Raw genomic sequence first — 18874 nt, 5'->3', positions numbered from 1 at the left:
ACTCTCCAGATCAACCCACAAGCCGGTTTTCTGACCCTCCGGACGTCTAATTCAATAAGCGCCATTGCTCGACCAAGGATGTCCATTCTCAAGATGCGATGGCTGAGAGCCATTTCATCGAATAAAGTGGAACTGGTTGCAGCCGAAACAGAATATGCGAAGCAGCTTTGGGATCGAACCAAGCTCCAAAGACTGTTTCTGATGTTGTAGGTTCCCAAGTGAAGAGCATAATAAATGGATATGGTGTCTTTACAAGACTTTGGAAAAGTGATGCGTGAATGCTATCTAATCCTTGTGCAATTAGATCCAAATCAACCCTTATATGAGCGGATGCTGTCTGCGAGCGGATGGGGATTTGCTGTGGAAGGATGAAAAATGAAATAGCTCGAAGAATTCGTGTAGGTAGTTCTTCTGATAATGTTTTTTATTGTCTTTGATACTTGGTAATTTACAATTTTTTATGGCTGGAATAGTCAGATTTGCCAATTGGACACACTTACCAATAAGTCCATTGTACTGGGATTGTAACGGCTTAGCCTAGCGCCTTCATCAGCAAACATCATCAACACGGCAAACAATACCATGGAAGCAATAAAGACAAACAAGCTGCTTAGCGAGACCACACACAACCATATGGGACTTCTTCACGTAAACAGACTTGCCTCTAATTTTTTTATCTTCTCCAGATTCGATATTCTCGTCGATGGCTACTAGTTGGTTTAGACAGGAATATCAATTCGTTAATATCTTCTAGCTATTGAGCCCGTGACACCGGCAGGAATATTAGGCATGAGCCATTTTTCACAACCTTCTTTTTTCATTTTAGATGAGAAGCGACTTAACCGAGCCTCAGCATAGTTTATTACGGAGATAATAGACCTCCCAAAAGCGGAGAACTTCCTTATTGGGAATAAAGTGGGTTTTATATCATATCTATACCATTAATACCTCTATACATGGAGAGTAAACAGAGTATGTCGAAAGAGAGGCAGAAAAAAAGAAACATATATTTATATATTCAAGGAAAGTGAATTAAAAGAAATGGCGCTAGGAATCAAACCGCAAGCTTCCATAAAAAAAGCAAAGCCAGGATGAACGAGCTACCATCTAGGCTCTGGATTACAGAAGCCTAAACTCCAATTTTAATATACAACCAAACCCTGGACACTGTGCCTACGGACGGCTGAGACAGACGAAGTCCCTAGAATGTATAACCTAGGCTGCAAGGACCAGGCCGCAGGAATTATTCATGGAAGCGGTCCGGCAACTTGATGAACATGGGTGGTGGTAAACGAGGTAAAAACCAATGCTCTGCTTTAGTATTTAATGTGGCACAATCCATGCAGTATTTTTTTCTGGCTTAGAGAAAACGTGTCTGAAGAAGCTGCTTTAAGGCCTGCTTTTTACCTGTAGCGTTAAGCTTTAGATCTTTTTGGGCGCCCGCTAGGGGCAGTCTGAGTTTCACGTGGACGAGCAGCAGTGCACATATAGCTAAGTGGGCCCTTACTCGAGAAACCGGAGCCCTACAGGGCCTGGTAGCTATCCATGTGCGGCGCAGTAACCGGAAAGCAGCGAGCTATGAAGTGCCTTTTGTCTAGTATCGGGATATATCGATGTAAGATGGGACGAGACTGACATTAGTGGAAGCGTCGCCATAATTTAGAAATGGACTGATAAAATAGCGAAGACGCACGTGATAACGCGAATGCTGACACAAGCAAACAAACAAACAACACCAGTCACTCCTGTCCTTCCTTTCATCTAAATCTCCCATTGATGCTAACACAATTGATCGAGAAGAGGTATATTACCGTGGTTACAATACCTACCACCTGAGCTCATATGTGCCATCGTAGGCTACTTTGACACGGATGAAGACATAAACTCTTTTGTCAGAACGTGCTGCCACTTATACAAGGTAAACGATATCTTGTACGTTTACAATGCCGTGTATGGCAGATGTCCGCCCTCCTGTGGACAGCAAGATATGGAATACTTAACACCACCTTGTACTCGTTAGATGCGAGTTGTGGGGTCTTGAATGCAATCGACACTATTCACCAGGCGCTCCCATTAGCAGTTCGAAGGAAGCATACAGCTGTGGCACGAATACTCCTATCCCAAAAAAGAGTCGACGTGGATATCCAACATCAGGAGAACCAATATCAGAAGACCCAATATCTTTATCAGGATCAATATCAGGAGCTCCATCGAAAGACACATTATCAATTTGGTGCAACGCTCTTAGCAATGGCAGCTCAGTCCGGAAAAGTGGAGATTGTCAACTTCCTCCTCTCAATGAAAGATATCAATCCCAATTTGGGGGATGAGTCAGGACTTTCGCCTATAGCCTACGCTGGCTGCAATGACCAACATGCCGTGATTAAGGTATTGCTCGACGCACCAACTGTGGATCCAAACTTGAAAGACTGCGCAGGCCGCAAGGTTTTTACTGGATTATTAATAACGGATCAGAAACAACTACATCTATATTCTTATTACACCCGGATGTCGGTATTAATGTTGCTGTGGAGGGTAACCACAAATTGAAGGAAGGATGGACCCCTCCCATGGCCGCTGTAAATAGAAAATCCACGAAGCTTGTGGAGCTGCGTCTTGATATGCCTGGTATCGATGCAAAGCATAAGTGCTGCTATGGGAAGACAGCATTGCACCTCGCGGCTACCGATGGATCGGAGGATATCGTGCAATTATTACTTGCGAAAGGGGTAAACACTGACCCTAAGGATTATTATAATTGTACACCCCTAGTGAACGATACATCCCGTGGCCACCTACCTATTGTGAAACTACTGTGTGAAGCTGGAGCTTGCGCAAACACCGAAACTGACACCGGTGATACGCCAATCCTTGTGGCCTTCTATAGAAAACGCGATGATATAGTTCGAGTTCTGTTGGAGATAGGTAGGATGAGCCCGGCTTCTCCAGGCAAAGGAACCAAAAAAAAAAAAAAAAAAAAAAAAAAACCTCGTTCTTTGGTGTCGGCTGCTGGGCTCCTTTCTCGATCGAGCAAACACTGGACAGGACAGAATCCAGTATATCATGAGTCCATGACCCAAAAGCTCGCCATCCTCGTGTTACAAATATTTGTCTATCTTTAATGTCATCTTATAACCAAAGTATTCATATACAGCCTTACCTAGGACCCTCCGCCTAGTGCGAGAAGAAAAATAGTAGAATCGTGCTTTCATACAAACGCAGCATGTCAAACCGCGGCCGATCCAGTCTATTCTAGATTTGCGCATTTTTGTTGCAAACATTGTCGTTCACTCGCAAAGGAAATCACCACAGGACTGTATGGTAAGTGGAGGCACTGGATTCTCTTTTTGGATAGTTACTATTGCTACATTACTTCGTAAGTTAAATTCATACACCTTTTGCTTTTTTATTTTATTTTTTTTTTTTTCACGCATTTCCTTATATCAGTAGCCATGTACACTACGAACATACTTTATTGATCCCTCCTCCCATTGTGGCTACCTAAATTGTTTATACCATACTCTTCTCATACCCCTTTTCCATGATCAACGGAAGATGTACCCAATCCCCAACGGAAAGCCCTTCACAAACTTAGAAGAGCCCGTGCCTTTAGCAAGCAACCCTGACACCATCAAAGAGCAAACTCATATGCCTAACCCGTCGCTCCAGGTGACGGCGGACCACCAATTGAAGCAGTTAGAGGCTCCTGTACTGGCACCCAAGAAAGGTGATGTCCTGCTCCAGGCCAAAGTGACTGGGATTTGTGGGTACGTGTTCCAGCATTCCTCGATTATGTATGTATTTCCTTAGCTTATATTATGTTAGTTTTGATGTGCACTTTTGGAAGTCCGGCCGCATTGGCTCGCTTGTATTCGCAGGCGATTGCATTTTGGGCCATGAAGCATCTGGCGTGGTGCTGAAAGTTGGTGACGGTGCAAATGACCTGAAGCCCGGTAAGACGTCCGGCTATCACTCCCATTACTTTGTACTTACGGGCTTTGGTATCCCAAATGATCGTGTGGTTGCCGAGCCCGGCGTGCCATGCGGTTTATGCTTCATGTGTACTGACGGTCGGTACAATTTGTGTGCCGATGTCAAGTTTTCCGGGGTCTACCCTCATCACGGCACGATGCAGCGATACAAAATACACCCTACCCGCTGGGTGCACCGGTATGCACACATCAATCTCTGCGGTTTAAAATTAATCAAGTGCTAATGACAACTATCACAGCCTACCAGACAACGTAAGCTACGCTGAAGGGGCATTGCTAGAACCGCTATCCGTAATCATGCATGGAATCAGAAGCGCTGGTCTCAGCCTGGGTCGCGGTGTGGTTATCTGTGGCGCTGGCCCAATAGGCTTGATTGCACTAGCAGCTGCCCGTGCCTCAGGTGCCCATCCACTAGTAATCACAGATATCGAGCCGCGTCGTCTGGCATTCGCCAAAGTTTGTCCCCAGCTGCGTCGCCTATCAAGTGAACACGCAACTGGGTGCGGAAGGAAACGTACGCACAATCCAGAAACTCTTTGGCTCTGATGAGTACTTCGCTCCAGAGACGATTCTTGAGTGTACCGGTGTGGAGACGAGTGTTTGCACGGCTGTGTGTGCGGTGCGTCGTGGAGGTACGGTTATGGTTATTGGTATTGGGGGCGCGATTATGAATAACCTTCCGTTTATGCATATTTTCCTCGCAGAGGTAAGTCAGTATCTATACTTGTTGCGCTTTTCCGTTTGCAAAGAGCCCCATAATCTCACTCGCATCGCACCATTATTTAGATCAAACTCAAGTTCATCAATCGCTATCGGGATACTTGGCCATCTTGCACTGCGTGTTTGTCAGATGGAACTCTGGATTTTAAAAAACTGGTTACACACACCTTCGCGCTGGAACAGGCAAAGGAAGCTTTGGAACTGGCCTCGGAATGGCAGTATCAAGGTGTTGGTGGTGGATGTAGTGCAGGCGACATTTTAGGTAACACTTTATGCAAGGTAATATGTGTAACGTACATAAGGAATGTATAAAAGACATTGAAATTTATAAAGTTGCAGCCTATCTGTATAGTACTTGGTGCGAATCTGATTACGAGCAATACAAAATACTACACTCAGCGTTGCGCGAAGCCGCCCTAGCAAAAGACTTAATTTCTGCTCCATGCTCACCGAAAGCCAACTCAGACTCAACAATCTTCAAATTCGCCTAAAAAACAGGCCCAGTCAAGTTGAGTTCAGTTCAATGCTTAGGGCTGCCCAAGTGGGTCAGGCGTGGAGTTGCTACGAGCGGCGGGAGCGGCGGCAGCGCTTGCAGTTGCCATTGTGTGTGTTTCCACTTGCCTCAATCCGCACGTCATGCTTCGACTTGCCTTCAGCAGCAGGGATAAAATGGCCCACTTTTTGCCTTTGAAGAAAGTCCGGAAAAGAGGACATTTGAAGGTCCCTATATATGGAATGCATGACGTTGCCGTGCTCATTAAGAATCCCAGATGAATAAAGCTCTGTTTTAAACATTCAACTTTCTAAACCCATAAATCTCTGGACTCATTGTTGCCACCATTAAGGATACTCCAAAAAGTCAGTACAGGTTATGTAACAAAAAAGAAGTACAATGGGATTAAAATCACCAGTTTCTATAAAGGACTTGAAATTCAATATCCCCGTGCCATACAAAATACACGTGGACCGGGAGCTTCTCGAGCAAACCAAGCGGAAGCTGTCCTTGGCCCGATATCCAGAGGAGCAGTCCGATTTTGGAGAGGACAATTGGACACAGGGCGCTAAAGTGTCCCGGGTGAAGCAATTGACCGAGTTCTGGAGAGATCAATACAATTGGGAAGAGGAGGAGGTGAGTTGATAATGAACATCGCAAGGTGGTTTTGATGTGCTAAAAAAAGCCTACCAGCGACAACTGAATGCTGCTTTTAACCACTTTCTGGTGAAAATCGATGTCCCTGGCTATGGGTCCCTGGTGCTACACTACACGCACAGCCAGTCCTCCCGCTCGAATGCGATCCCGCTCCTATTCTCACACGGCTGGCCGAGCTCGTTCGTGGAAGCTGTGCGTGTTGTCCACCCACTTACCGAGCCCGATAATGCAGCCGATCCAGCCTTCAACGTAGTCGCACCCTCAATCCCTGGTTTCGGCTTTTCCCCCGCTCCCACCAAGTCAGGCGTCGGCCCCAACATCGTTGCACGTTCCTACAAGATCCTAATGACCGACGTCCTGGGATACCCCAAATTCGTAACCCAGGGTGGCGATTTCGGCTCTTTCATCACGCGCTCCATCGCAATTCAGTATCCCCAAGTAGTGCGCGCACAGCATCTGAACATGTTCCCTGCGCCGCCGCCGACCCTCTGGTCCGCTCCGCTCGCTTATCTGCGCTGGTGCTTTTCCGTACTCACGTACTCAGATTTCGAGCACAGGGCGCTACAGGTTCGCTGGAATTTTGAACAGGACTAGAGCGGGTACTTGGAAGAGCAGAAGACATGACCGCAGACGCTGGGTTTCGCGCTGGGCGATTCTCCTGTCGGTCTGTTGGCGTGGTTTGTTGAGAAGTTCCATGACTGGGCGGAAGTGTATGAGGCTTTGAATGATTCGAACCTTATCACGCTGGTGATGATGCATTGGATCCAGGGCGCGACTCCGGCTCTGCGGTTCTATTGGGAAGCTTTTGGTCATGGGATGAATGAGGCGGGGAAAACGTTTGAGACGTATGTCTCGATTCCTACTGGTGTGAGCATGTATGCGAAGGAGCAGCTTCACGTAAGTTTAGAAGAAATGAAAAGAAGACCCTGTTATGACGTAGATTGCTAACAATTACTCCCCAGTGTCCCCGAGACTGGGCCACCCAGGCCGCTAACATCCAGTACTGGAGGGAATATGAGAAAGGCGGGCATTTTTCATCTTTGGAAAGGCCGGACTTGTTCATAAAGGACCTCCGGGAGTTTATCTCCTCATCTATTGTTCTCAAATCATATATTCGAGAGTAGATAGACTACTGTGCGAAGAATAAGCCAAGATAAATACTTTGTATACACTCATATTTTTACCTGTTCTAGCCAAGCCCCCATAGCATCCTCAGCGCAGCAGCACGATCCGCAGTCTTCCAACCAGTCTCACGCTCAATACGAGCCAGTTGCTTCAAAAGCAAAATCTTCTCAGCAGCATACTCCTCCTCATCCGGTCCCAAGTCATTTATTGCAGATGACGAAGTGTAAGGGTGGCGCTCCGATGGCATACCTGAGGCTACTTCCTCGCACCCAGGGGCTGTGCGGTTACTGGCAAATACTGTACCTGCGATGTACAGGGGCTGGAGATGATTTACCCAGTTTGCGCTAGCTGGGGATTAGCAAGGGGATACAAGGGTTACTGAGAAGGCCACTCACTGTGATGAATTGGATATGGAGATACCAGCGAGCTCGCGCGCATGCCAGAATGCGTTATCCTGTGGAGGTATGTCAGGACTCTGCCTTCTGAGACTCATATGAATCACTCACAGCATCTTCCAGGAGAGACGAAGAATTAGGAACTTGGAGAAGCCCCGTCTGCAGGAGCAAAATAGAACCAGTATGATAAAAAGTATTGCCGCAAACTACGCAAATTATTCTGTTAGTATGATAGTGTACTATAAGCGAATCTAGGGACGACTCACTGGAAGATGCATGAGTGTAAACAATCGTAGGGAATACCTTAGAGGACACCGAAGAGTCCCTCAGCAGTGGACAGACTTCCTGCGGACGAAGCCGGTACCACTTCTGAAGTTCATCCCGTAGACTCGACACTGAAGTAGCCAATGCAGGCTGATGCCTTTTATCAGTATGTAGTAAGTTTACGATCTGTGCAAAGATCAAGATAGCCAGGTTACAGTAGTCATCCACGTTGCCTTTTGTCATCACGGATTCGATAGACATGTCATCTACCCAAAAAATCAGTAGGAATGAGGGTTGCCTTGCCGCTGATGAAGGCGGCCCAGGCATCTGTATACAATCAGTTGTCACCAGCTATCATGAATAGGTCAAAGCCACCTACCGATTCGAGCGAATGCCCAGAAGCAAGCCTTTACAATACCCTGACTCGACCCATTCCACTTTTTAGCCTGGAGTAGGCTTGCGCAACCCTAAAAGGATCAAGAGTTAGATAGTTCTCACAAAAAACGAAACATAAGCAAACCTTCAAATGCCGTCGCCATTCATGAACCCCAGATGCCATCATCTCATACACACACAGCAACGTGCAAGTTGCCAGCAGTGACGCATCTACTTTAGCAGGATCCTGACGAAGAAGCAATTGGACGGTATATTGGTACAGCTCAAGTGTAATTGGCTGTTGTCGATGCTCGACATGGTCCAACTGACGCGAGGCTAGAGACATCGCCGCAGCAGTAAATGCAGCGGACTTCATTACTTCGTGGGTACTCCGCATTGTGAAATGCATATCGGAATCCGTCGTCTCACACCAGGTACCGGTTTCTTGCATGTACGAGCAAATCAGACGCACCTTTTCCGCATTCGATACAGGCAATGAGGATTCCGGGGGTAGGGGGATATCATTGGAAATTGCCTGACCGAGAAAAAAAGGTGGGGCGTACGTCGAGGTATCTAGGACTATCGGGCCACTAAACGACCGAGGGCGTGTTGGCTCTGGCAACGGAGGAAATGCCAGGTCCAAAGACGGCCCTGTCGGGGTTTCAACTTCCTGTCCAGATAGCAGGTCATCTATGTGGGTTTCAGTATCTGCTATCCCATCACCTTGCTGCTGAGTAGATTTGTATGCATGGAGATCGGAGTCGAATTTCTCCGAATCACTTTCCAATCCGGAATCACGGCCACTCCCTGGAAAGGTCAATGCTGAGGCACCGTTTGTAATAGATTCCTCTTCGTCGTCATCATCATCCTCCATACCCTCGCGTAACCGGAGCAGATCCGAGTCAGACATAGAAGGAGATGGCGCATCCTCGAGAGTGCTATAGCTCTGTACAATGCCCTCCGTTTCGTCAATAATCTAAGCAACCAATAAGCTTCCATTCGCATGGCTTTGAGACAGCAAGTTGAAGCGAACCGTAGCAAAATCCCGAGCACGTCGCGATGAATGATTCCACCGCTCTTGCAATACCGCCAATGCAGCGGTCTCCCAATGCGACAAGCAAAAATTGCGCGAAGGATGGAAAGAGACTTTCAGTCCCCATTGGCAACTGTATCCCCTCGATCCGCAATTTCGACATCGTGGACGGGCACCATCACCTGTTCAACCGCAAACCCAATATGGCATATCAGCTAATCTATTCATAACATTTTCTGGTCAATGTATAGTCCATACACTTCCGGCGCCGATTGCGGCATGGCAGGCTAGCAGTACTCAAGTTAGCGCGGGTATGGGTACTTTCTATGGACAAGGCACATACCAACCAGACCTGGACCGTTTTCTCTTGACAGCCATTTTCCTAGTGGGCTTACTACTACTGCCCATGCACTGTGGATTCTGGGAAAGGCAAGAAGAATAGTTTAGGAAAGAGGCAATTGTTCCTGACGGTAACCCGCAGGTTAGAGGAACAGACAACTAGGCAAGTGGTGACTAATTAGGTCATTCTGCCAATTTCCAGTTATTCTACCGTATCCTTACTCTGTAGAGTAAGTACCATGTGGCTGTTGCATTTGCGGGGGGAAACAGGTGCTCTACATCATCCGCCGCTAGATCAGGTGATCTACATTTGACTGTCGGAAATGTGGCTTAGTCAGGGTTGAAAGTACGTATCAAGCGTATATGGTTGAGGTCTCTGATTCTTGCAAAAGTGTGCTATCTAGGATCCTATATACGACCGTAAATACCTTATAGAGTATACTAAGCGATTGTGCGGTTTCAAAAGCAGTAATAGCAGAGTAAATACGCTGCTTTGCGCCATATGATATCAGCAAGGCATCAATCAGGCATCAGTTGGTATTGTTCGGTAAGGAACCTCTATATTCCGACATTGACTAACTGTATCGGTAAATTACCACATTCGGAACGCTGGTCGGGGAAACTGGAAGCGCCGGGGAAACACATGCTATTCACAAAGTAGTTTACAGCCATAGTAGCAGGGTATACACTGAAGTATCAGTGAGACCAAACTTTCCTCAATCATAATAAGACTAATTGCGCAAGTTCATGAGTTACCTGGAGAAAGATCAATACGCTTATATTCCTATAAAGGTCACTTTCCAAGAAGATGGGTTTTCCTGGACATACTTCAACAAACAGCAAATGCTACAGTTTCCAGTCTATCTCCTCTCCGCATCTTTTTCCTAAATCCCCTAAATAACTTCAACAATGAGCCAGTCCAAAGAAGTCATCATCATCGGCGGCGGTGTCTCGGGCCTAGGAATGGCCGCCCAACTGAGACGAAACCTGGGACACAACAACTTTACGCTCTATGAGAAATCAGACAATATCGGAGGTACATGGTGGCATAACCGTTATCCAGCGTGTGCGTGTGATATTCCGAGTCATCTGTACTCGTATAGTTTTGCTATGAAGAATGACTGGAGTACCATATTCCCCGGACGAGGTGAACTTCATGAGTGTACGCCCCTTCCTACTATTCTATCCTTTCTTTATAAAGAAATGTGTACTAACAAAAAGTATAGACTTCTCTTCTGTGGCCCAAAGATATAACATCCTACCACATTGTCGGTTCAATGCCATGTGTGTTAGTCTGGTCTGGGACGATGTCCGCTGCCTATGGGTGTGTACTTTCCAGGACACTATTTCCGGGGAAGTCTTCAAACGAGAAGCTCCTGTCGTTGCCAGCGCAGTCGGTGCTCTCGACCGGCCCTACACCCCCGATATTGAAGGATCGAATTTTTTTCAGGGCAAGATCTTCCACAGCGCGACATGGGACGATAGCTTCCAGGCCAAGGGGAAGAAAATCGCTGTCCTGGGAAATGGGGCCTCTGCTACACAGTTTGTTCCTGAGTTGGTCAGACACGTAGGGTCAAAGGGCAAGGTGATTCAATTCGTCCGCAGCGCGCACTGGTGGACAGAACGAGTAAGCAAAATCCCTCAAACTATGTAATATACAACAAGGATTTAAAACGTACGGGATCAGGGCAACCCAAAATACTCAGAAGCATTCAAACTCGCTCTAAAACACATCCCCCTCGCTGCTCGCCTTTACCGCATAATTCTCGCCTGGCAACTCGAATCCATTTTCCCGTCCTTCTACATGAACTCCCGCGGTGCAGCCATGCGCCAAAAAATTCGCGAAAACACGTTCCACTATGTTAACACGGCCGCACCCCCGGAGTACTGCGAAATTCTAAAACCAGACTACGAGCCCGGCTGTAAACGCCGCATCAGCACGGCAACCTATCTGGCTAGCCTCCACTCGCCCCAAATGCACCTAACAAAAGACTCGGCCGTCAAAATCGGCCCGAACCATATCGAAACCGCATCTGGTCAATGCCACGCAGTCGATGTTATTATCTACGCAACGGGCTTCCAGACCCAGAAATGGCTGTCCACGATTCAGATCAGGGGCATCGAATGCAAGGACTTGCACAGTATCTGGGACGCCGCTGGCGGCGCAGAGGCATACAAGGGTACTGTGGTAAGCGGGTTCCCAAACTTCTTCATATTTTACAGGCCCAACGCAGGGACGGGGCAGCACTCTGTTATCTTCCACTCCGAGTGCCAGATTAACTTTACCTGTCAGCTGCTACGACCCGTGCTGGCTGGAAACTCGGAAATGATTATGGTGAAGCCCGAGGCGCAGAGACGTGACCTATCATGGGTACACGGAAAGCTACAGCATCTGGTATTCAACAGCGGGTGTCAGAGTTGGTGGATGGATCCCGTTACTGAGAGAAACACATTCATCTACCCAGATCCTATGTGGATGTACTGGGCTCGGACGATCTTCCCGCGCTGGTCGGATTTTGTGTTGCGTCGGGGTGGTCGATCGAGTGGGTTATTCGGTCGGGTTTTTTGGATTATGCTAGTTTCTGTTGGAGTGGCGGCTTTCGCTGTGAACTCGGCGTCGGTGGATGTTAAGAAGGTGGTGGCAATGGTTGTTGGTTGGTCTTCGCAGGCTGTTAAATGGCGTTGATGGGTTCTTCCGTATATCTAGATTTATGTCACTATAAGCTTACGTTTTATAACCCCTAAACTTACCATTCTTCACATACGTCCATGATAGCAAAAAATAAAAATAAAAATAAAAATAAAAATAAAAATAAAAAAACGTTAGATCGTTCCGGGGCAATCGGAAATTTCAAACATCTTCTCTAATTCAGGCTAAAGAATCCAGGACAGTCATCAATTTCACCAGGAAGCTATACCATTGCATACAGGGCTGCATAACCACTATCAGACACTGCTTACCAGTACCAAGGCCACCATCACAATCTATTCACGGAAATATTGCTTTTTTTTTTCTCTATTAATATTCACTCTAACATGTCACCTCAAACTTCATAAACAATCTTATAAGCCGAGATTTTCCCATCCCGATACTCCTGAAACCCTTTGCCAACCTTATCCAAACCAGACAATACCTTGGGGTTACTCGGCTTAACAACACCTTTCCCCAACCATTCAGGAACCTTCTCGAAAAGCTCAGTGCAAAGTTCGTGATCCGCTTTCGAAGCCTGGATTATGTTAGTTTTGATATGAAATTCAAGCTTTCCCTTATGAAAGTGTAAGGGCAAAAGAGTAGGGGAACATACAGGCCACTTAAACTCCCCATACGCATGATCCTTCAAGAAAGCCGTCCAAACTAACACGTCTGTGACCTTGGTACCACTGGCTACATTCTCTGTGTTTGCCTTCCCAGGCCGCACGGTACATAAACTGCCGTTTCCAGCGAGCGTATTTGAAGCAGTCGTTGACGAAGCCGACTGCCCGATCGTATCGAACACATACTTCAGATCAGGGGCGGCCTGCTTGATCTTCTTGGCAACTTGCGGATCCTTATAGTCGAAGACATGTTTTGCACCGTAGGAGCGGACCAGATCAGTGTGTTTGGCGCTACATGTTGTTACTACGTTCAGGCCGGTGATTGTGGCGAGTTGGATGGTGTAGAGGCCGACGCTTGCTGTCATTTGTGTAAACATTATTATGCTTTGCATGTAAAAGGACAGAGTACGAGACTTACAGCTACCTCCCCAAACCAACACAGTAGCACCGCTTGACCTATCAATGGCAAGACAATCCTTTGAAAACAGCGCAAGCCACGCCGTTGCCGACGCCAACGGGACAGTACTCGCATGTTCACGAGAAAGAGTGCCAGGAACCTTGAACGAGATGCGTTCGTCGGCTAGACAGTATTGGCTGTACCCGCCTAGGCCTTTTTTCTCGCCTAAATGACATGAATAAGCACTTATTCACCCCGAAAGAGGGGCAAGGGTACATACCTCCCCACACCAACCCCGCAATAACATCTCCCTTTGCATAGCGGGTAACACCACCTCCCAACTCAACGACTTCACCGACGAAATCGCAACCGAGAACGGCTCCGTCGCCGAATGCGTTGGAGTCAAAGGCTTGGACTGGATGGTGTTAGCAATCAAGTGCTTGAATGTCCTCGGAATCACTCCTGAGACAAGAAGGTGGAGATACGCACCATCAGTCGGGTTTTGTGCAACATGCGATAGATTGACAAGCACCTGATTCGATTCTGGGGATGGGATTTGGATGTCCTCTTTAGAGAGGCTTGGGGGTTGGCCGTCCGGGACGCGAACGATGACGGCTGTGTTCGATTTGGCTCCGGGCATTTTGTTGTATTCTTAGTTTTCAATAAATCTATAAGTCGATAAGTAAAACACTGCTGTCAAACACTGTGGTCGTATGTCTCTGCTGAGATATCAGATGCATATAAATACCAGAGCATAATGACGACATCGATCCTCTAGAGATACAGAAAGGCAAGTGGAAGCACCGGAAAGTGGACGCACTTTCAATGCAATATTTGTAAGCAGGTATTAATAACTAACTAATTCTCTAATTCTATACACAAACAAGTTGGACATGTTCAAGGTGTGTTTGTATTGGTGTAGGGAGTATGGAGTACCCCGGGAACTCCTTTCATAGACCACCTTATTGTACACTCGAAATAAGAATAGCGCCCGGGGCTAATCACCTTGGTCATTCCCAGAGGGGCTAAAGTTGTTAGCCTTCATACCAGTGAAATCCGTCGAACATGCTCGCATTTTCCTAAGTCGCAATCTAAGAGAAGGTGGATAAGAACCCCCTTCATGGTAATCTCTGCCGAGTCGGATTCTGGGCACTAAGGATGTCTCCATTGGGGCACTAAAAAGCAAGATCGAAAACATTCCTAACATAATGCTAATCTTCGGAAGCCAGGCTTCCCATTTGGGTTTAACGGGATGGTAAAATATCATGCGAAAACCAGGCAGCTGAAATGGTCCACCTCGAAGACCAACAGAATGGTTGAATATGATCCATGCCGCGCTATTCCGGTACTTCATACACCACTACCTATCCTCATTGAATATCTCATCTTTGATTCCGGTGGCAGAGTGGCAGTTTACACTGCTCTTTGATTGAGAGATTTAACTACATTAGCCTTCGAGCAAGGCTTTCCGTCCACCCAGCAGTACTTAGGCCACATGTTAAGCTTAGTCAACCGTCATTTTGCCCTTTCTCAGTGTCGCTTCTAAGGGTGATGACTTGGTGATCACTAGTTGGGTGCAGGTAATCGAGGTGAGCAGAGCCATGCAAAACCAATCACTAATTTTCCTCAGTAGAAACGTAAATGTTGGAAGATGGAAGGCTGGAATATGCTGATGAAAGTGGTAAACGTAATGCCGCGTAGATTCAGCTATGTTCGTTGAGGAGAATACCTCTTGGTCAACAGCAGTGTCTAAGCAGGCTCTGGCACGTTATGGCAAGATTCCACGGTAATCAGCAACATGATTAATTTCGGTGACCATTTTTTTAGCGCACTTGCTGAGAAGAGCAAGCCGTGGATCCGACACAACTCCCGGAGATATATCCCGTGGAGGAGTCTAGCATGATACAGAAAATGGAAGGGGTGGGAAGCCCTCTATATTGTTTCTACCAGAAAATACTGAATATCTTTGGGCAGGACAAAAGCAGGTGCATTCAACTCAGTTGGGGGACTGCAGCGTTGATCAGGATCCGGCCTAGCCGATCCAACCCTCACACCATTTGATCTTTGATTCTCCACAGGATCAATAGTGGAGCATTGGCTCCATCTACTGTTGCTAATTGGAAGCTGGAACAGGTACTGTGCTATGTAACACCATGCCCTGATCCTTGTATTCCTGCACAGCTTTCTCTATTTCTGGTGGCTGTGATGGCTGTGATGGCTGTGATGGCTGTGGCAAGTCAATGTGTATAACATTCATGTTTTTCCCTCAGTTGGGATCGTAGAGATATAATGTGATTGTCATTGTCATTCATGCATCACTCAATCCTTTACCAGGACTTCTCCCACCTGTCACGAACTTATTAGCTCGGAGATGAAACGAACTAATGAATAGATATCTACTAGATAGCCTATTGGCGAGGATTTCGAATCTGGAAAGGAAATGAAATAGGGGGAAGCCATCAAGGCGAGAGGAATGAAACCATCTACCGACTGTGCGATTGCATATGGGAGGGCTAGGGCTCCCCGTTGTTTGCTTGTACCGACCATCGGCTGTTGGCGGTCATTGAACGTTATATGCCTTATCGAGTAAACGATCAAAAGCTGCTCGGATTTGATAGGCAGTTTTGACATCCTTTTGCCACGAGCTTCGCTAGTCTCAGACCCACACTTTATATTTTTAACTACGAAGATACGAAAAATCCAGTCCATCGCCCTGCTTCGGAAGTGTTTGCTTGCCAAGGCCGTGATTTTTTCGTTTTCTGTTTTTCTTTGGCCACCCTTCTTATACATTTTTTTCTCTACAATCCTTTGTTTGCAATACCTTCTTTCTGTCTATCTGGTGGCTTCATCTCTCTAATTTGCATGTTCTACGTTCTAGAAGGGAGTCTTGACAGGAAAAGATTGATAAAAAGCAGCGCACAGACGCTTAAAGCCTTGGCCCACGGGTGTCCGGACAATACGGGCAGCCATGCCGGAGGACATCGTCTAATGCGACGTTAGGTCCGGGGCTCCCCTTGGCCCTTGGCGAATCAGATATCCTTCCGGGCTTGCCATTATCTGATCCGCCCACTAACCAAGCCCGATCCATCCATGGATTTATTCCTGCGCGCTAGTTGCCAGGAGATTGGTGATGGCACCATTCGGACATCTGCGAGAAGTTTAAATAATTAGTGGCCCGGAGTCCATGGCTGGTCTTTTTCATTTCATTTCTTTTCTTTTCTTTTCTTTCGTGTTTATCTATCTGCTAAAAAGTCCATGTCCGCCCTCTCGTTCTTTTGAGAACTGATACTCTCTTCTTTTACTTGGTGAATATACGCATTTCATCCAGCGTTGAAGATGGGTATTCTGGAGTTTGTTCGAGGTTCTGAAAAGACCACGACCGAGGCCAATGCTGCAGGTAAGATTTCTTATCAACCTAAAGGAAATCCTGATAGTAATCTCGAAGTCTCAAGAAAACAAACCGGAGAGAGAGAGTTCAGATGTACACGATACAGGAGATACCGACTCGCAGCCAGAACATGTTACAGAAAACGCGCATTTGGGTCTGCAAAAGGCCGAAGCTGTCGCGTTAGTATGGGGTAAAAAGGTTGTGTGGTGTACGTACGCCTGGTAAGACTTTCGACCGTCTTCCCATACCGGCCATGATCTAATACCATGGAATGAATGTCTAGGATCTGGATATGCTTCTTCATGCTGGCGCTCCAGTCAGCTATCAGCCTCATTGCCCAGCAAACAGCCTATGCTGGGTTTATGGCCGCGCCAGCCATCAGCACGGCGAGTATCCTGGCCAGCATCGTTGGCGGTGTGCTCAAGTTACCCGTCGGTAAAATTTTGAATATTTGGGGTCGAGCTGAAGGGCTGTGCGCCTCTTTGGTTGTCTATCTCCTAGGTCTCATCATATTGGCATCATGCAATGGTCCCTCGTCATACGCGGCAGGCTACGTATTATACTGGGTTGGCTACGACGCCATTTACCTTATTCTGCAGGTCTTCATTGCCGATACATCCGGCCTGCGGAACAGAGCCTTCGCCTTCGCCTTTGCCAGTACTCCATTCATCTGCACAGCCTTTACTGGCTCATTGGCCGGAGAAAACTTCGTGAACAAGACTGGTGGATGGCGCTGGGCCTATGGTGCCTTCTGCATTATCATGCCAGCTGTCTTCTTGCCTCTCGCTGTGGTGTTCAAGTTTCACGAGCGGAAGGGACGGAGATTGGGTCTTTATGAACATGTGCGTAGCGGTCGTACTATCGTTCAGTCCATCGTGCATTATTTTCATGAGTTTGATAGTGTGTATTTCATCTTGTGATAAAACTTATGAAAGTTTCCACGCTAACATGTCTAGTCATTGGTGCGCTGTTACTGATGGCTGGTTGGATTCTCATTCTTCTGCCCTTCAGCTTGGCATCCTACGGACGAGCCGAGTACAAGAGCGCCACTTTCATTGCGATGTTTATTGTTGGTTTCTTCACGCTCTTCCTATTCGCTGCCTGGGAGAAGTTCGTTGCGCGCGTGCACTTTGTTGACTATAAGCTGATCAAGAAGCGCACGGTGCTGGGTGCTTGTATTCTCACCACTATCACCAATTTCAGCTTTTACTGCTGGGATTTATATTTCCTCTACTTCTGCACTGTTGTGTTTGACCTTAGCCAAGGTATGGCTGGCTATATGACGCAGATCTACAATGTTGGCTCATGTTTCTGGGGTGTTGTAATTGGACTCTGGATGCGTTTCACCAAGGAATTCAAATACACTTGCCTGTTTTTCGCAGCCCCCCTTTTGATCCTGGGGGCTGGTCTAATGATCAAGTTCCGTGGTGAGGGTGGTGGTGACATCGGCTATGTTATAATGTGTCAGATCTTCATTGCTTTCGGGGGTGGTACTTTGGTTATTGGCCAGGAGATGGCTGTCATGGCTGCATCTGACCGTGAAGGCGTCCCAATGATGTTGGCACTTATTGGTCTCTGCCAAAGCCTGGGCCTTGCCACTGGAGGTGCTGTCCAGTCAGCCATCTACAACAACGTTTTTGTTGATGCGCTGCGATCAAAATTGCCGAATGACATGAAGTCTCAAGCCATGGAGATCTCAAACGCTGGTTATTTGGCTCAAAAACAATACCCCCTGGGCTCTGACCAACGTAATGCCGTCAATTACGCCTGGGGATACAGCCAGAAGTACGGCTGTATTGCTGCCACAGCGATTCTGGCGCTTGCTCTTCCGAGCATTGCCATATGGAAAAACTACCGCTTGGACAAGAAGCAGAACAAGGGCACAGTGCTCTAGATCTTTATTGGCTATGGGGCACGAAGAAAAATTTTTTTTTTTTTTTTTTTTTGCGAATAGAATGGGTATGTAGTCATATTATGGGTAATGTATATGTCCTTGTTCAACATCATGTGAGCAAGGAACGTGATCGGGGAAGTTCTGCTTGTAATCTTGTTATGCTATAAAAATATAAGGATTATGAGGTTAATAAATTATATTTTATTATATACAGTGTAGAGTAGGCTGTGGCATAACCGTAGGTCCCCACGGGTACCCATGGGTATATAAACATAATAAACCTGCCAAGGCTCGTAATCTGGCCAGCAGTTATAGATTATGCAGTTTCTGAGGTATTTTTTAGAGTATCTAGCTTGTAATGGGTTACAAGAAGCTGATTTCCGGGGAAATAGATGTCACGGCGCTCTACTAGGATAATCGAAGATCCAACTCATGGGTTCTACCTAGGTAGCTATCGACGAGAATAATCAACATGAGGAAGGAAGAA

At 46.8% G+C, this 18874-nt stretch overlaps 7 protein-coding genes across 7 annotated transcripts; 5 read left to right on the top strand and 2 right to left on the bottom strand.

The window, feature by feature from the left end:
- Nucleotides 1-1959: 1959 nt before the first annotated feature.
- Nucleotides 1960-3122, top strand: EURHEDRAFT_464646 (ankyrin repeat domain-containing protein; the record flags this gene model as incomplete). The annotated part of the gene is made up of 2 exons (XM_040784978.1): nucleotides 1960-2445; nucleotides 2553-3122. The coding sequence occupies 2 exons, from the start codon at nucleotides 1960-1962 to the stop codon at nucleotides 3120-3122; spliced, it is 1056 nt and encodes a 351-aa protein (XP_040635258.1).
- A 526-nt stretch (nucleotides 3123-3648) lies between these two features.
- On the top strand, nucleotides 3649-5024 carry EURHEDRAFT_518269 (NAD(P)-dependent alcohol dehydrogenase; the record flags this gene model as incomplete). Its single annotated transcript, XM_040786655.1, has 5 exons — nucleotides 3649-3767; nucleotides 3826-4170; nucleotides 4232-4452; nucleotides 4478-4698; nucleotides 4779-5024. The coding sequence occupies 5 exons, from the start codon at nucleotides 3649-3651 to the stop codon at nucleotides 5022-5024; spliced, it is 1152 nt and encodes a 383-aa protein (XP_040635257.1).
- Nucleotides 5025-5604: 580 nt separating this feature from the next.
- On the top strand, nucleotides 5605-6986 carry EURHEDRAFT_518268 (epoxide hydrolase; the record flags this gene model as incomplete). Its single annotated transcript, XM_040786654.1, has 4 exons — nucleotides 5605-5841; nucleotides 5899-6429; nucleotides 6493-6759; nucleotides 6825-6986. The coding sequence occupies 4 exons, from the start codon at nucleotides 5605-5607 to the stop codon at nucleotides 6984-6986; spliced, it is 1197 nt and encodes a 398-aa protein (XP_040635256.1).
- Nucleotides 6788-9652, bottom strand: EURHEDRAFT_533543 (Zn(II)2Cys6 transcription factor). Its single transcript, XM_040787251.1, has 11 exons — nucleotides 9398-9652; nucleotides 9313-9341; nucleotides 9055-9236; nucleotides 8167-8997; nucleotides 8026-8113; nucleotides 7917-7973; nucleotides 7649-7879; nucleotides 7494-7588; nucleotides 7383-7441; nucleotides 7047-7331; nucleotides 6788-6994 (listed from the first exon to the last, which is right to left on the bottom strand). The coding sequence occupies exons 1-10, from the start codon at nucleotides 9460-9462 to the stop codon at nucleotides 7052-7054; spliced, it is 1917 nt and encodes a 638-aa protein (XP_040635255.1). The 5' UTR covers nucleotides 9463-9652; the 3' UTR covers nucleotides 6788-6994; nucleotides 7047-7051.
- A 650-nt stretch (nucleotides 9653-10302) lies between these two features.
- EURHEDRAFT_405885 (flavin-containing monooxygenase) lies at nucleotides 10303-12079 on the top strand (the record flags this gene model as incomplete). The annotated part of the gene is made up of 3 exons (XM_040780421.1): nucleotides 10303-10555; nucleotides 10620-11020; nucleotides 11081-12079. The coding sequence occupies 3 exons, from the start codon at nucleotides 10303-10305 to the stop codon at nucleotides 12077-12079; spliced, it is 1653 nt and encodes a 550-aa protein (XP_040635254.1).
- Nucleotides 12080-12295: 216 nt separating this feature from the next.
- Nucleotides 12296-13870, bottom strand: EURHEDRAFT_508234 (zinc-binding alcohol dehydrogenase family protein). Its single transcript, XM_040785884.1, has 5 exons — nucleotides 13595-13870; nucleotides 13386-13520; nucleotides 13127-13330; nucleotides 12699-13066; nucleotides 12296-12620 (listed from the first exon to the last, which is right to left on the bottom strand). Exons 1-5 carry the CDS (start codon nucleotides 13743-13745, stop codon nucleotides 12438-12440), a joined length of 1041 nt encoding a protein of 346 aa, XP_040635253.1. The 5' UTR covers nucleotides 13746-13870; the 3' UTR covers nucleotides 12296-12437.
- A 2571-nt stretch (nucleotides 13871-16441) lies between these two features.
- Nucleotides 16442-18387, top strand: EURHEDRAFT_405883 (putative siderochrome-iron transporter; the record flags this gene model as incomplete). The annotated part of the gene is made up of 4 exons (XM_040780420.1): nucleotides 16442-16502; nucleotides 16540-16714; nucleotides 16777-17393; nucleotides 17450-18387. 4 exons carry the CDS (start codon nucleotides 16442-16444, stop codon nucleotides 18385-18387), a joined length of 1791 nt encoding a protein of 596 aa, XP_040635252.1.
- Nucleotides 18388-18874: the final 487 nt, after the last annotated feature.

The sequence above is a fragment of the Aspergillus ruber genome (genome assembly GCF_000600275.1).
Source record: "Aspergillus ruber CBS 135680 unplaced genomic scaffold scaffold00033, whole genome shotgun sequence".
NCBI lineage: Eukaryota > Fungi > Ascomycota > Eurotiomycetes > Eurotiales > Aspergillaceae > Aspergillus > Aspergillus ruber.
This window is presented reverse-complemented; position numbering and strand designations above follow the sequence as displayed.